At 41.0% G+C, this 14123-nt stretch overlaps 1 protein-coding gene and 1 long non-coding RNA gene across 2 annotated transcripts in view; one reads left to right on the top strand and one right to left on the bottom strand.

Annotated features, from left to right (window-relative positions):
• tnfrsf21 (tumor necrosis factor receptor superfamily, member 21) overlaps positions 1–6701 on the bottom strand; it is a 48162-nt gene extending 41461 nt beyond the window's left edge. Inside the window, exon 1 of the mRNA XM_051408917.1 lies at positions 6337–6701. Within this exon, the coding sequence (XP_051264877.1) occupies positions 6337–6363 (27 nt within the window). The 5' untranslated portion in view covers positions 6364–6701. The remainder of the gene's footprint in view (positions 1–6336) is intronic.
• Positions 6702–6727: 26 nt separating this feature from the next.
• LOC127368292 (uncharacterized) lies at positions 6728–14123 on the top strand. The gene is made up of 2 exons (XR_007885610.1): positions 6728–6869; positions 11249–14123. It is a non-coding gene; the product is annotated as an uncharacterized LOC127368292 (long non-coding RNA).

Raw genomic sequence — 14123 nt, 5'->3', positions numbered from 1 at the left:
CGGTTAGACGCCAGATTTGCTGGTTGTTGTATCTTAGGGCTGGGGGTAAACGATTATTCATTAAACGATTAATCGGGCGATTATTTTATCGATTAGTCGACTAATCTAACGACTAATTGGACGATTAACGTGAGTTAGCTAACGTTAGACAGATAACGTTAAAAGCTACTGCGATCTTCTTGCTACCGTTAGATAGATCTAGCAGCTGTGCACTTTGGTGGTGCTAGGCTAACCAACGCATCTCACTGCCACTCGCGAAGGAGACAACAACAACAAGCCCCAACGCTGGCCAAATCAATCTCATGCCCCCCCGCGCAGCCCGCCCGCGGCAGGCCAGCAGCCAAAGCCCACGCCAGCCAACGCTAGCTACTATAGATAGCTGTGTTCTGCAGCCGTAAGCCAGCTACCATTCAAGCCAACATTAGATGATAACTAACGTTAACTAAACACAGCTGTCTAGGCGCCAGTAGCTAGCCAACGTTAACGTTAGCCACCAACCCAGCAGAGCCCAAGCCACACAACACACCACACAAACTTGAAACCAACCCAGCCAACGCCAGCGCCCACCTGCCACCGTCTCCTCCACCAGCGACAACGGGGCGCCTCCACCCCAGATGCTCCCAACATTGCCAAAGAGCGCAAATAACCACTCCTTTACGTTTGGGACTAAATTTGAAGTATTCCCATACCTTCGATGATTTAGGGCGAGCTGTTTTTTTAGGACTTTTTCTTTTATTGGGGCTTTCATTGGGAATTGTGTGAGGAGGTTGCTGTTTCGTCCTCCATTCTGCAATGTTTTGGTCTCCCACGTGTGTGTGTGTGTGTGTGTGTGTGTGTGTGTAGAGCTGTTGCGAAGCGTCAACGCAAAGATTTGTCGCTACAGGCCTATTGTATCGGCAATCTCGGTTTTTGGACTGACGGTGTCTGGTTGGATCATATTAACATATCGCCCAACCGTACTAGGGACTAATGCCACATTCATGTCATATTGTAGTTATTGCACCATAATTATGAGTTTCTGACTTTTTAAAGTCAGTGTAATTAAACCAAATTGAATGGCTACATTGTTAATTTAGTATATATTTTAACCCTCAGACAACCAATTATGTAACGCTTGTTAGCATGGAATTCTTTCTGTTTCTACCATCCATCCCAAATGATATAAACACAGCAGTAATAAAAGTCAGGATATCTCAGCCTGTGCTGCTCTGAATTTGACCATTTTTAAAAATGTGTCTCTTGTGAGTGCCACTGTGTTATGGAAGTGCAATACTAAAGTGCTGCAGCACCACTTACATCAATCAGATGGGGAAAAAAACTTAGATTCCAAAAAGATTTGACCCACTCAAACGTGCACGCAGATGCTGTTTATTAAAACATTACTGATAACAGTCCCTAGATTGTGAATATGTGGTACAAACCAGCATCTTGCTTTATGCTGGGGTTTAATCTGCTAGTGGAAAATGGGAAGGGGATCATAGGGGACTTCAGATGATGCCTCTGTGACTCACTGGCAGAGAAAAGGACAGAACACGGGGTGAAAGAGATCTGAGGGTGGAGTCGTCAGTCAGGCAGCTCTTGTTTACATCATATAGGCACCAGAGTGGCACCACTGCACCACTGCAGAGCAGGTTCCTGTTGAGCACACCCACCCACACACACACACACACACACACACACACACACACACACACACACACAGTCACTCAACGAAACACACACCTCAAGCCCCCGACTTTGTGACTCCCTGCCTGCCTGCTGGTTGACAAGCTGAGCAGAACACCCTGTAATTCTACCTCCAGGCCGTCCAGAGACATGCCCAAGAACCCGTTTGCTCGTACGCATCGGAACAGAAGTACAACTGATAGGTCAGATCTTTTTTTAGGTGACAGACGGCTGAATCTGAACCTCTTTGCACTTCCCTGTTTTTGTGCATGAGCATAAGCTGTCAGCCGTCTGCACATTTTTGGCATGTGATGGGCCGCCAGGGCTGCAGGCATCAGACAATGTGTGTTTTGACCAGTATGAGAGTCACAGAGGAGTGGAGAAAGTACATTAATGTAGCAGTGTAGCAGAGTGTTTATGCAGGTGTGTTTACTCTTAATTGCACACATGATATAAGGTAAATCAACTGAATCAAATTTAATTTTAAAAAAGTGTCCTAGCTTTGCATTTAAAGAAAGAAATTGGGAGATTTCTCATTGATTTTAATAAAGGTGATGTTTTCCTTAAGTTATAGTCTAGTGGCCATTAGGGGAACTGCAGGTTAAAGAGACACTCCACTAAGTCCAAGTCAATTATTTATTATGGGGAAATTCTACCTGTTGTTGTGTGGTGTCTTCTGTGGCTCTGGTAGAGCTTTTTCAAGTCTGAAAAAATAACCCTGATGATGTCATAGTGATGTCATCAGGGTTATCTTAGGAAAAAACGTATATCACTTTTGTAACAGAAAGAGTCAAAAACTGGGGGTGTGGAGTTGGGTGTGAAAGACATTGGCCTTTACCAGACTGGGAGACTTACAAACTAAACACACTATCAAGTTGCATTATGGGAAAACGTAGGATCCAATGCTTTTGGAGCTCGATCAATATTGAAGACTAAAAATCTGCTGCTTCGATTTCTCTTTTGGAAGTCTCCCAACTCTATGGAAGTGCAATACTAAATCTCTGGAGTGCAGCTTTAAAGTTGCTTTTGCTTTAGCATCCGGTTAATGCTGTCAAATGAAACCACATTTCCCATAAAACCCCTCTCCTAACAAAGAGAGTGCTGCTTATAAATAGTTATAAAGGTTGCTCTCTAACCTCTTGCTTGTGTTTGTGGGTAAATGCCTTTGTGCATGCTGCTATCAAAACTGCTGATTCATGACTTTTTATTTCCAGACAGGGAAGTTCTGACACCTGCAGCTCTGAAACAGTGACCTTTACTGTACTCCAGGACTAAACTGAATTAAGAAAAACACAATGTTGGTACTGATTTTATAATACCATATGCAGCAGCCCTATGACTACCACACAAGGCCAAAAGAACCCAGCCACCTGAAACGTGATAGGGACAAGAACACACAGAGCCACCTTCGAGTGTCTTTACATTTCTTCACAACATCCTAAAATAAGAAGCAAACATGCACATGGACAGACAGGCTGCATGCCACCACATACAGCACAGTCTGTCAACATCAAGGAAGAGTTGTCTGTCTGCAAGGCATCAAAACACCGCCACACAAACTGAGCCCTGTCTCCCTGTGTGGCAAGACTGTGGATTGATGCTTAGCAGCGACAAACGTTAGCACAGAGTGTAGACCGAGGTCCAGCAGCAGCTCCAGATGGCTCGATACTGTAATTCTTTGAGAAAGGTTGCTGGTATTCAGGAATGAATTAACTGAACATGGTGGGTCATGACAGAAAACAAGCTACTGTTTAAACTGGTGTGTGTGTGTGGGACCACGTGTGTTACATAATGAGGTGTGTGCATGCAAACACTTGGGTGTGGGTGGGATGTTTGTGTTGGGTGTGTGTGGCACGCATTAAGCTGTAATTACTATCCAATTAAAGTACACACACACAGATACACACATGTTCACCCACACGGCGGGCAGCACAGCAGCACCTGTTGCCGTGTGTCCTCGAGTCATCCTGCACTGCAGTCGCAGCTCTGTCGGTTTGGAGAAAGAGGCTCTGTTTGTATTCAGTCGCGCTGAATTTATCGGCCACAATAGGCAGCCATGATGATTATTTGTGCAGATTCTGCTAATGACTGAAGCCAGTGGAGCACGGGAAGAACTGAGCTCATCCTTTGTGAAAATACAATGTGCAAACACTGGTCTCTGAAGTCTTGGGATCACGTTTTGGACAGATTCTCTTTGTAAAGTGACAGGAGTGATAAAGGTGATGACTTGTTTTGTATTTTCAAGCATTTTTTTAAAACTAAACCTATGCACTACCCGTTATACATTATATATATAAGGGTGGTTTAATGTCACTTAAAATGTATTGACCAGATAAATGAATCAGCTTAAACTTTCGATATGTCATTCCTGCCACTAGGGGGTCTCTCACATCAAAACAACAACAAAAAACGACGTTTGATGTCGTTGTGAAGTAGTGTGGGATCATAGGAGTTGTTGTCTTCACCACCATTGCTGTCAATGCAGTCAGCTTCTCCTGGTTAGGATTCCTTCAGTCTTCATTGTTCAGGAAGTTTCTACCAGGAGCCGAATTATCTACAGAGGTCTCCTCCTCTCCAAAATAAACAGACCCAGTGATTAAAACCGGCAAAAACAATGAATAAAGCAGTTCCACCTTAAAAATCAGCGTTTCTCCAATGCTTTTTGGCAGACAAAGGACGTCCAGGAGGGCCTGCGAACCGAACTGCTGCTAGCTCAGCTTGTTTCTCTGATAACTTCGGATCCAGACGTCCTATAACTAAAATCCGGTCTTTATCCGGTTAAAATATAAAGTTAACAACAACTAAGATTTTAAAAGTATATATTTTTATGACAGACAACAACACTGACACACTGACACAAAGGGTACAACTAATAACATTAATGTTTGCTCTGCTCTAAATGGAATTCAATCATCATTATTTATCCAGTGCCACATGTCAAGGTGTCTTCTTTGGAAAAGGCCTATGGAGGTCTGCACTAAATCTGACCTCCGTACTGCCAGATTTGGATTAAAGCTATATTTTTCCTTCATTTCATCTATAACTGGGCATTATCTTGGCAGGTTGATGATATGTACTGGCTACACTATGTTTCGTTCCCTGTTCCCACTGGGCATTGTGGATAGATAAAGAAAACAAATAGAGAAAACTTCTGTATTAATGAATTATTCTATTGTATATGAAAATACAAAGTAAAACCCGACCAAAGCACAAAGCTTTATGCAACAACACGACCCAGACCTGAACCTGACCTGAAAGCCTTTGTTTGGACCCGTCGGGTTTGGGTCAGGGAGCAGCACTCTAAGTTAAGACTCGGGCTGCAAACAACAATTATATTTGTATGTAATATGGAGTGATTATTTTCACGATTAATCATTTAGTCTATAAAATGTCAAAACATTTATCATAAATAATTAAACATAAGCAGAAAATCCTCATATGTAAGAAGTTGGAATCAGTAAATGTTTAACCTTTTAGCTTTAAAAAATGACAATTACTCGATTTTTAAAATAGTTGGCTAATAATATACATATTATATATATTTCAAATCGATTAATTGTTTCAGCTCTAGCTAAGACGCAAACAGAGTGCAAAAGACGTGGACAGAGGACGCAGTTTAGTTTATACGTAGGCATTTGTTTTCATAATACACGTTTCCATTCTAAATTCTACTTCAGTAGTTCTTACTCTGTACTTTTTAAGGGTTTAAAAAATTCAAGTCCTTGAAAAAAGTTCCAAAAAATGTAAAAACAAACAATAGTTTTTTTATAATTTAAACTTAAAGCTTTTGACACACTTATCATCCACCATGGCAACAAATTCATGTTTTCAGCTGAAAAGCGAATCCATGATGTCCAGCTTTTACCATCACCCTGTTTTTAAAAACAAAACCAAACTCTAACCTCTGAATTCCATCAAACACAAGTGCAGACTTTGACTTCCTTTTCAACAACCTCCCATTAGCTCAACTGCAGGGTCCCTGCAGGAGACAAAGGCAAAGTCTTTGTGCTGGAGTCCCAATCTGACTCACTGAGGATGGTGAGACCTGGAGCTCCAGCAGCTCCAGAACCCCACTAACAGATCAGTGGATTCAACAGAAAGACACCTCCACCATGTGAATGAGGCAAATCCTGCCTGGCATCGCAATTACTGGCACAAAAACACCCATCCACCCTTGACACTTCAGTTATGATGACAATGAAATGTCCTTTTCCATCAAAACAACACAAGAGCTCATATTTCTGATGGCAATTCTCATTTGAAATGTTGCTTAAAAAACTCATGTTGTATTCATTTTATTTCCTCTCCCTTTGTTTAACCAAACCATGTTCTCTGACAGTCAACACACTAGGGTTATATAGTGAAACAGGGTAAACAATAGACTGCTAGAGTGCCCTTTCTTCCTCCATCCTTCTACTGGAGACTTTATTGTGTTGTTCACCCACAGAGGGATGGGTGTTAAATCTAAGGACAAAAACAAAAAGTAGAATTTCTTGCAGTTTATCTGGCAATCAAACTTGGGAATTATTTGGGATACTTGATTTGAAGTTGAGTCTGGGACGGGAAAAAAACAGGCACTGTCCCTTTAAATGGGGAACCTGCTGGACTAGTCCTTAGAATAAAGACTAAAAACAAGCAGGGAGGTGAATAAATAACATGTGATGGACTCACCACTGCGGACGCACACATTGCAGGCATCGTCCTGGTTCAGGAAAAACAGATCAGGGTCGAGCAAACGTCCGAGCTGTCGGCTGGGGAAACACTTCTCATGCCTAGATGTTTCTCATCATCATCATCATCATCATCCTCCTCAGCTTTACTGGAGGAGAGAGGGGCTGAGCCGGGCTCTGGTGCAGCGACACACTCAACTGCAGTGTTTTATAGTCCGTGTCTCCTCTAGGTGGACCGGTTTCAGATAGTACGGGATCAGGGCTTGGTTCAGAAAGAACGCTGTGGTAATACCCATAGCGATGATGGATGAGGGCCACACCGGGATCGCCGCCTCGCCCCGTCCAGGGTTGTCATCAGTGAGCAGTGCGGCTCTCCTTCAGCCGCTGCGGAGCTCCACGGACAGCGCCTGACGTAGACGCTGAGGGGCGGGAGTAAGCGACGCGTCGCGGCCAATCGCAGCCCCTCTAAAGACATACACGTGTGTTAGACCCCGTCTGGATGGAGTGGGTAGGGGTGGGGGATGTGTCTTGCAGGTAAGTCCAGGTTGAGGCCCAGAATGATACGTCCTTGTGTGCTGTGAGACTGCTTGTTATACTGTGTTTATATCATTTACAAAGACCTTAGTATGAATATTCCCTCCACATTTAAAAACATTACAGTCCATGTCTAACTACAAATTAGGAAACATTACATTCAACATTGCAGTCAACATCAATGGCAAATAGAGGACGTGTTAGAAACATTAAAGCTGCAGGAGGTAACTTTTATGAAACCAACTTTTTGTCATATTTCCTGAAACTTTCACTATATCCTGACAGTAGAACATGAGACAGATAATCTGTGAAAATGAATTCCTCTGGCTCTTAGTTGATTATTACATCGACTAGGAATGACTATCAGTCAACTGTCTTCAAGCCACTAACCCAAAGTGTTAGTATTTAACACCCTGAGAATCAGACTCAACAATCAGTTATCTTCCTCTGCTCTGACTGGTTGTTTTCATCCAGGCCCGGTGGATTCTTACAAATACCTTTAGGAGCACTTGGAGGATCCAGAGAAACCTGATTTTTTTTCACAGATTATCTGTCTTGTGTACTACTGTCAGGATATAATGAAAGTTTCAGCATGCAGGCCCTTCCTCCCTTATGTAATTTACAATGTTTGTAAAGTCACGATATTTGAAATATGATCAGTTTACTGTAGTGTTTTATTATTGTACTATTACTGATGTGAATACACCTTCAGCAACATCATTAAAGTCTAATAACTTACTCACACTGTCTGTACTGAGACCAGCCAATCAGTTTGATAAGAGCAGCTTCTAATCCTGTTTTAAGTTATAAATAAAGATTAATTATTCTACTTATGCAAACTCTGCTAATAAAACATGATTCCAAATGTATTATTCTGTTGTCTATTATTATTATTATTATTATTATTATTGTTGTTGTTGTTGTTGTTGTTATCATACAATGATGATCGATTCTCAGTTAGATGGCTTTCCAACTTTGTCTTATGCTCGGAGCTGTAAAGCTTCACACAGTAATGGCAGTATGTTAAGAGAAGACATGAAATATGCTCAGACTTTCTTAAAAGCACCACGAACATGTCACTACCCCACTGTAGGTATGTTGTTCATGTAGGTACAAGTCAAGCCTCCTTAGCCTCCCTCTCCAGCAAGCTATGAAACCTAGAAGTATCGTACAGTAATAACAACACTAGAGTGCTTGAGAAATGTATCACAACAGTACAAACCAAGAGAAGGCACAACACTAACAAAACACACATTAAAATACCAATAGTGCAATGAGGACTATAATATATATTTAATACATATTCAAGTAATGTAAATAATATCACACATTTTGTGAACATTTAGTTAATTGTATCCTTTGTTGATTTAATTTGTGAAAATGATACTCAAATAGGTGTGCAACTACTGATTGTTTTTATTATTGATTACAGATTAGTTTCTATGATGATAATAATAATGAAAAATCACATTTCCCAGAGCCAAAACAGACTCATTTAGATAACTTGTTTTGTTGTACTATCAGCCCAAACCCCATATTCACGTTAGAATGAAAAAAATCCCAACATTTCACATTTGAAAAGTGACTAAAGCGATGAATCAATTATTAGAGTATTGTCAATTAATTTTCTGTTTATCATTTGTTTGTCGTTTAATCAACTAATATTTTTTAGGGATGCTCGATATTGGCTTTTCTGCCGATATCCAATATTCCGATATTGTCCAACTCTCAATTTCCGATATCGATATCACCCGATACCGATATATGCAGGCTTTTTACACCAGAACTGTTAGGTAACAACATAACATATCTCCTATTGTGGAATTAACACATTATGCCTAATGTTATTGTGATGCCCCACTGGATGCATACATAAAAGCAACATGGCTTTCCAAATGTAAACACTGTCTGTGCACAATAAGAGAACAACTTCAACTTTCATTGTATTAATACTGAAAAGAGCACTAACGCTAATCGCTAGCTATGCGCTAATTGCTAGCTAAGCATTAGCTTTGGTTAATATGTTTAATTTTAATTAATTCATTTTAATTAATTAATTAAATTTTTTAATTTTTCTGATGTATTTTGAGGTAACTTGTGTTTTGATTACTTCTTTTAGGAGGATCTATTGGCAGAAATGGAATATAATATTGATAGGTGTGCTTTCATTAGTAGATAATCACCTGAAAATAAGAATTGTTGTGTTTTTGTTACCTTAGGGTGAGCCATTTTATCTAGAGGGAGTGGGTCCTCATCTACTGGCGGGGTCCGCCATGTTGAACTGCCATGTTTTTATTCATTGTTTTCACGTGATGTCACACCCTCATTGGAACGCCCACTTGGATGGCAAAACAAGGCTTTATTCTGCTGCCTGCCAGCTACCTTAACAGTAGTGACTTTTGACACGGAACACACAACCAAACACTGGCTCTAGATAGGGCCATTCACATTTTTCCTGCGTTTTTCTCATTTTTGAGACAAATAAAAACCCTGTTTTGAACTCCTATCCTGTGTCAGCCCCTATGATTATAGTCATTGTACTGTCCTTGCAGCACGTACTCTTGTGCAAAGTCAGACAGCCAGTTAACACTCTCCAGTTAACACACAAGGCTTGACTTTTCTTGTATTTTACTGAAGTCATGTTTCCACTTTTGGATTTTGCTTTTGTTTGTAAAACTGAAACAGAGAAAAAAAAGAACAAAATCATATGTAATGATGTCAATTCAAATTACTACTAAAGCTTAAAGCAGCACTGTATGGTATAAAACATACAGCTCACCACAACAGCTAAGTGACAAAGTCAGTCACTGAACAGTATTAGTTACAGCTGTATGCTAGCTAGCAGAGCACTTTTTAGTAAAACAATAGAAAAGTTGCTTACATGACATTCCTGAATGAAAGGCATGTGTTTTCTTATTATTTACACATATTACTTACAGACGAATAGTCTCCGAGGCAGAAGTCAGAAATACATTCAGCAACTGAAGAATGTGCTTTACTGCAGAATTAACCCTGACCAGTAGAGGGCAGCACACAATATGAACCAATGCAAATAAATACAATGTTTTTAATGTTTTCATTTATTGAACTCACTTTTTTTAAATTGATAACTTATTTAAATTACTAAATTGCAGCCTGACTGACCGGAGGCCTTGAACAGGGATGACCAGGACCAGGACTTGTTTCCATTATGGAGCCATTCCATTATGCTTAACTGTCATTCTGTTTCCCCCCATATCAGCATGAGGCCATTCTCTGTGTATTTTGCTGTTTTCAGAAAGCGCTTAGTAATGCTCAGTGTATGAATAATTTATCAGCCCTTTTGATCCAGTGCTTTAAATTTCAGGTTTACAAATGGCCTGCAGACCTTTATTTCTGCTGTCAAAGGAGGGCATTGTTATCCCAGAGAGGGATTTTTTGATGTGCGACACAGATGGAGTGAGCTTCCCTTTGTTATGTTACCTATTGTCATTTCATCTGAGGTACTGCAGTCATTTTGATAGCTGCCTTTTTACACACCTAGCAGAGATGGAGCGACATTAGCATTCATTTGAAGTTTTTGTCCACCTGATGAATCCAATATTCACTCTCTTGTTATAGCTGCTGTATGCTCCACTATGTTCACCAGCTGGTCAGTAACTTAGTCAGCCTGCCATTTGGTGCTGGGTATGTGGTGTACAGTATATTTATTTGAGCTTTTTCCCCTGAAAGCTGAAAGAAAATGGGGTTGAGGAGGGAGAAGTGAGACGGAACCAGAACAATAAAAGCTACAAACCAAAACAGCGAGTTGAAAGGAGCTAAAACGCTCTGTAGAGCTGAGCTGACTCCTACCAACAGCCAGCATTGTATTTCTTTAACCATGAAGGCAACCTTTCCCTAAACACAAAGGAATAGTCCGACATTTTGGGAAATAACACTCAAGCGCTAGATGACACGACTCTCATATCTGTCTGTTAAATATGAAGCTACAGCCAGTTAAGTAAGCTTAGCCTAAAGACTGGAGGCAAAGGTTAACCACTAGCCACGTTTTATCCAAAGCCTGCTTACCATCACCTTTAAAACTCAAACATTAAGGCAATATATTTAGATTTTTTTAATCCTTTGGACAGAGCCAAGCCAGCAGTTTCCCCTTCCTTCCAGTATTTATACTAAGCTAAGCTTACGACGTCTTTCTTCCAACTTAACAGACAGACTGAACATGCAATACGTGTTGTATTGATCCTCTTAGCAAGAAAGCATTTAAGCATAGTTCCCAAAATGTCCACAATTTCTTTTAAGGTCCAGTGTGTAACTATTGGTAGAAATTGTGTATTAAATGGTGTCATTAGTGTATAATCACCTGAAAATAAGAATTATGTGTTTCTTGTTTTTATTTACAGACGCTGCGGGTCGCCTTCCATGGAGTCCGCCATGTTGAACCGCCATGTTTCTACAGTGTCCCAGATTGGACAAACTAGACTCTGGCTGTATATACAGTCTTTCACAGTTTTGCAGTCTGTAACTTCACCGCTAGATGCCACTGATCCTTTAACCATGTAGTCTGTAGTTGCTCAAACCTAACCAAACCCCAGCCTCAGAACAGAAAATGCTCACTTATTTTGCCATGTCGATATGAGGACTTGTTGAAGGTGTTCGCAGTCTTAAACAACGATCCGCTTCAAAGTGTCAGCCACCTGTGATTGGTCCAGGTTTCTACTGGACTAGTCTTTCATTATGATAACGAAGGGACAGCCCCTGTCCCATATGTGTCAGTGGAGCAAACACAGAGGCTTTAGCGGCTTGGATCATCTGTTCAGAGCAGTCAACCTGTCATCCATCCAGTAACCGTCCTGCTGTCGAGATATCCAGACAGTGTGTTGGCCCGTCAGTCTGCATACACACAAGCTGGCGTGCTCATATGGCCTCAGACGTTACTGCAAATAGAAGCAGCCGATAAAAGACTGAAGCACCATCTGCCCTGCACGTGGAGCGGAAGTGAGTGGACACAGAGCAGCGAGGGTGGGGAAGGTGGGGGGATAATGGGATGAAACGTGCTGCTTTGCTTTTGCTGGCGGGCGAAGAACTGAGCAGAAGTGGGTCAGACAAAGGGAAAATCCACTCAAAGTTAAGAATGAAGGCAATCTCTCTGGGATATTAGGCCTCAGTGTAGAGAGGTATGACAGAGAAAATAGATAGAAAGACTGACCCCAGTGAGCAGGATGTACAGGACACATTGCACATATGCAAAGCGGCTGCTCACTCATGCTGCAGAGCAGAGCTGACGTTCAGTGGGGCAAACAGCCTGAGTGGCTGCAGGGCCAAGCATATCCTCAGACTGCAGTTACTAGGTGAAGTTGCTTTATATAGAACTCAAGTAAAAGCAGGCTATTATGGGGAAAAGAGGTTTGGGCTATGTGTTTGAGAAAGTGTGTGTATATATGAAAAAAACACTTAATGGGAGTGTGCTTTCACGCATGCTTTCACACACACAAGTCCTCTAAGCATTCATTCAACCATCTACAATCAACACACAAACACAGCAGCCCACCCTCACACACACACACACACACACATGCCACTTGGCAAACATGTTAATCACTGCTGTGCAATTCTTTTAAAGGATAATTCCAGTTTATTACAACTTGGGTCTTATGTTTTCATAGTTTTAGGGACATTTGTTAAAAGAAAAGAAGGCGGGGCAAGGCACTTACAGGTTGGAAACAAACCCTGAGGTTACTCAAAATTTTTTTTTTAAAGAAATCGAATCGTATAATTGACATAGATAGATACTTGTATACAAGCTGTTTGTTAATCTTACTGGTCATGTTTCTTGCTCTGTGAAGTTGTAGCGTTGCTGCTGCTTTCCCAGATCTCAGAACAACTTGCTTTACTTACTTACTTACTTTTGTAAGCACAATGCGATCAGAACCAAAGGATTGATGGCCAAGGCTATTAAAACAAGACCCAGATTGTAGTAAACCTTCAAACTGAGCTTTCATTATTATGCACAATAGAGTGCTGCAGGGATGTCGTATTTTAATTGGTTAACCAGGAAGTTAGCTCCGCCCTGCATCCTTCGGCCAAATCCTATGTGACATTTCCACTGGATTTTGGGATATTACAGAACATTTTCACAAATGAACACCACTTTTATCATTTTTGAAGCATAAATGCAATCGCCAGAGGTGAAAAGCGTAACAGTAACAGCACGGTCGCATGACTTCAACCACCATCAATTCCAATTTGTAATTAAATCTTGTAAGTTGGAAAGTTTGAGTTACAATAGTTTGAAGAGCGCAACTATAAACCCAACAAGGCTGTAAAGGTGGACTATAGTGAGTAGATAGTGTTCGTGTTTGGCGTGGTGACGTTTAATGTCACAGACAACCTCTGTAATCTCATTGAGCCACTTTTTAGCAACTGCCTTTTTTAAAACCTGTAAAAGCTTCAAAATTCACATTTACTGGTGTATTTTATGTCATAGAACCAAATGTGAAAATTCTGTTAACCACAGACTTTATTTGTGGAACTAAAAACCAATGCAAAAGAGCAATGAACTTCGAGGTAAGGGAACTCATTTCCGGGTTTTATGACTCATTCCTGCAGCACTCTGTGACATGCATCCTCCACTGGACATCCCTGAAATACTTCAGCCCCCATCTAATTCAGTGGCATTTACTCCTGCAGGTGAGACCACCGTGAGCCTGTTAGCATTGTGTTTGAGAATGTCAGACCTTAAATGAGACAGCTAATTCAATTTTAACTTCCTTTTGACCCCGTCCAACTGTTCAACAATGGCCGTTCAGAGATATTTATAAATATGTAAACTTTGCATCCTGAGGCAGAAAAGGAAATAGCTGAGCTGCTTTCTGCTGTGATATATTCATCTTCACAGCCCGTCTCTGTTGGGGGTCTGCTGTAATCACATAGCTAACTCAGCTCTGTTTAGAAAATCTGACTTCATTGTTTAGTTTACACCCATTACAGGCCCCAGGCACGTGTGTCAGAAACCTGCTGGTGTGTTTGCACTGAGGAAGATGGATGCCCCCACTAGAAGACTCATACATTTCCTAATGCCTCTTTAAATCTCCCACTCTGTATAAACAGTCACTACTTCAATGCACACGTAGACGTTTATTGATGCTGCAAGCCTTAACAGACTGTTACTGACAGTTTAGAACTTGCCTCACTCACTCTTTGTCTCTCTAAATGTCTCTATGTACTCCATAAAAGCTCCATTGTTAATAATTTAAAAATCTTAATATCTGCCTGTCA

This window comes from Dicentrarchus labrax, unplaced genomic scaffold (genome assembly GCF_905237075.1).
Source record: "Dicentrarchus labrax unplaced genomic scaffold, dlabrax2021, whole genome shotgun sequence".
NCBI lineage: Eukaryota > Metazoa > Chordata > Actinopteri > Moronidae > Dicentrarchus > Dicentrarchus labrax.
The sequence above is the reverse complement of the archived record's forward strand: the minus strand, read 5'-3'. Positions and strand labels throughout refer to the sequence as shown.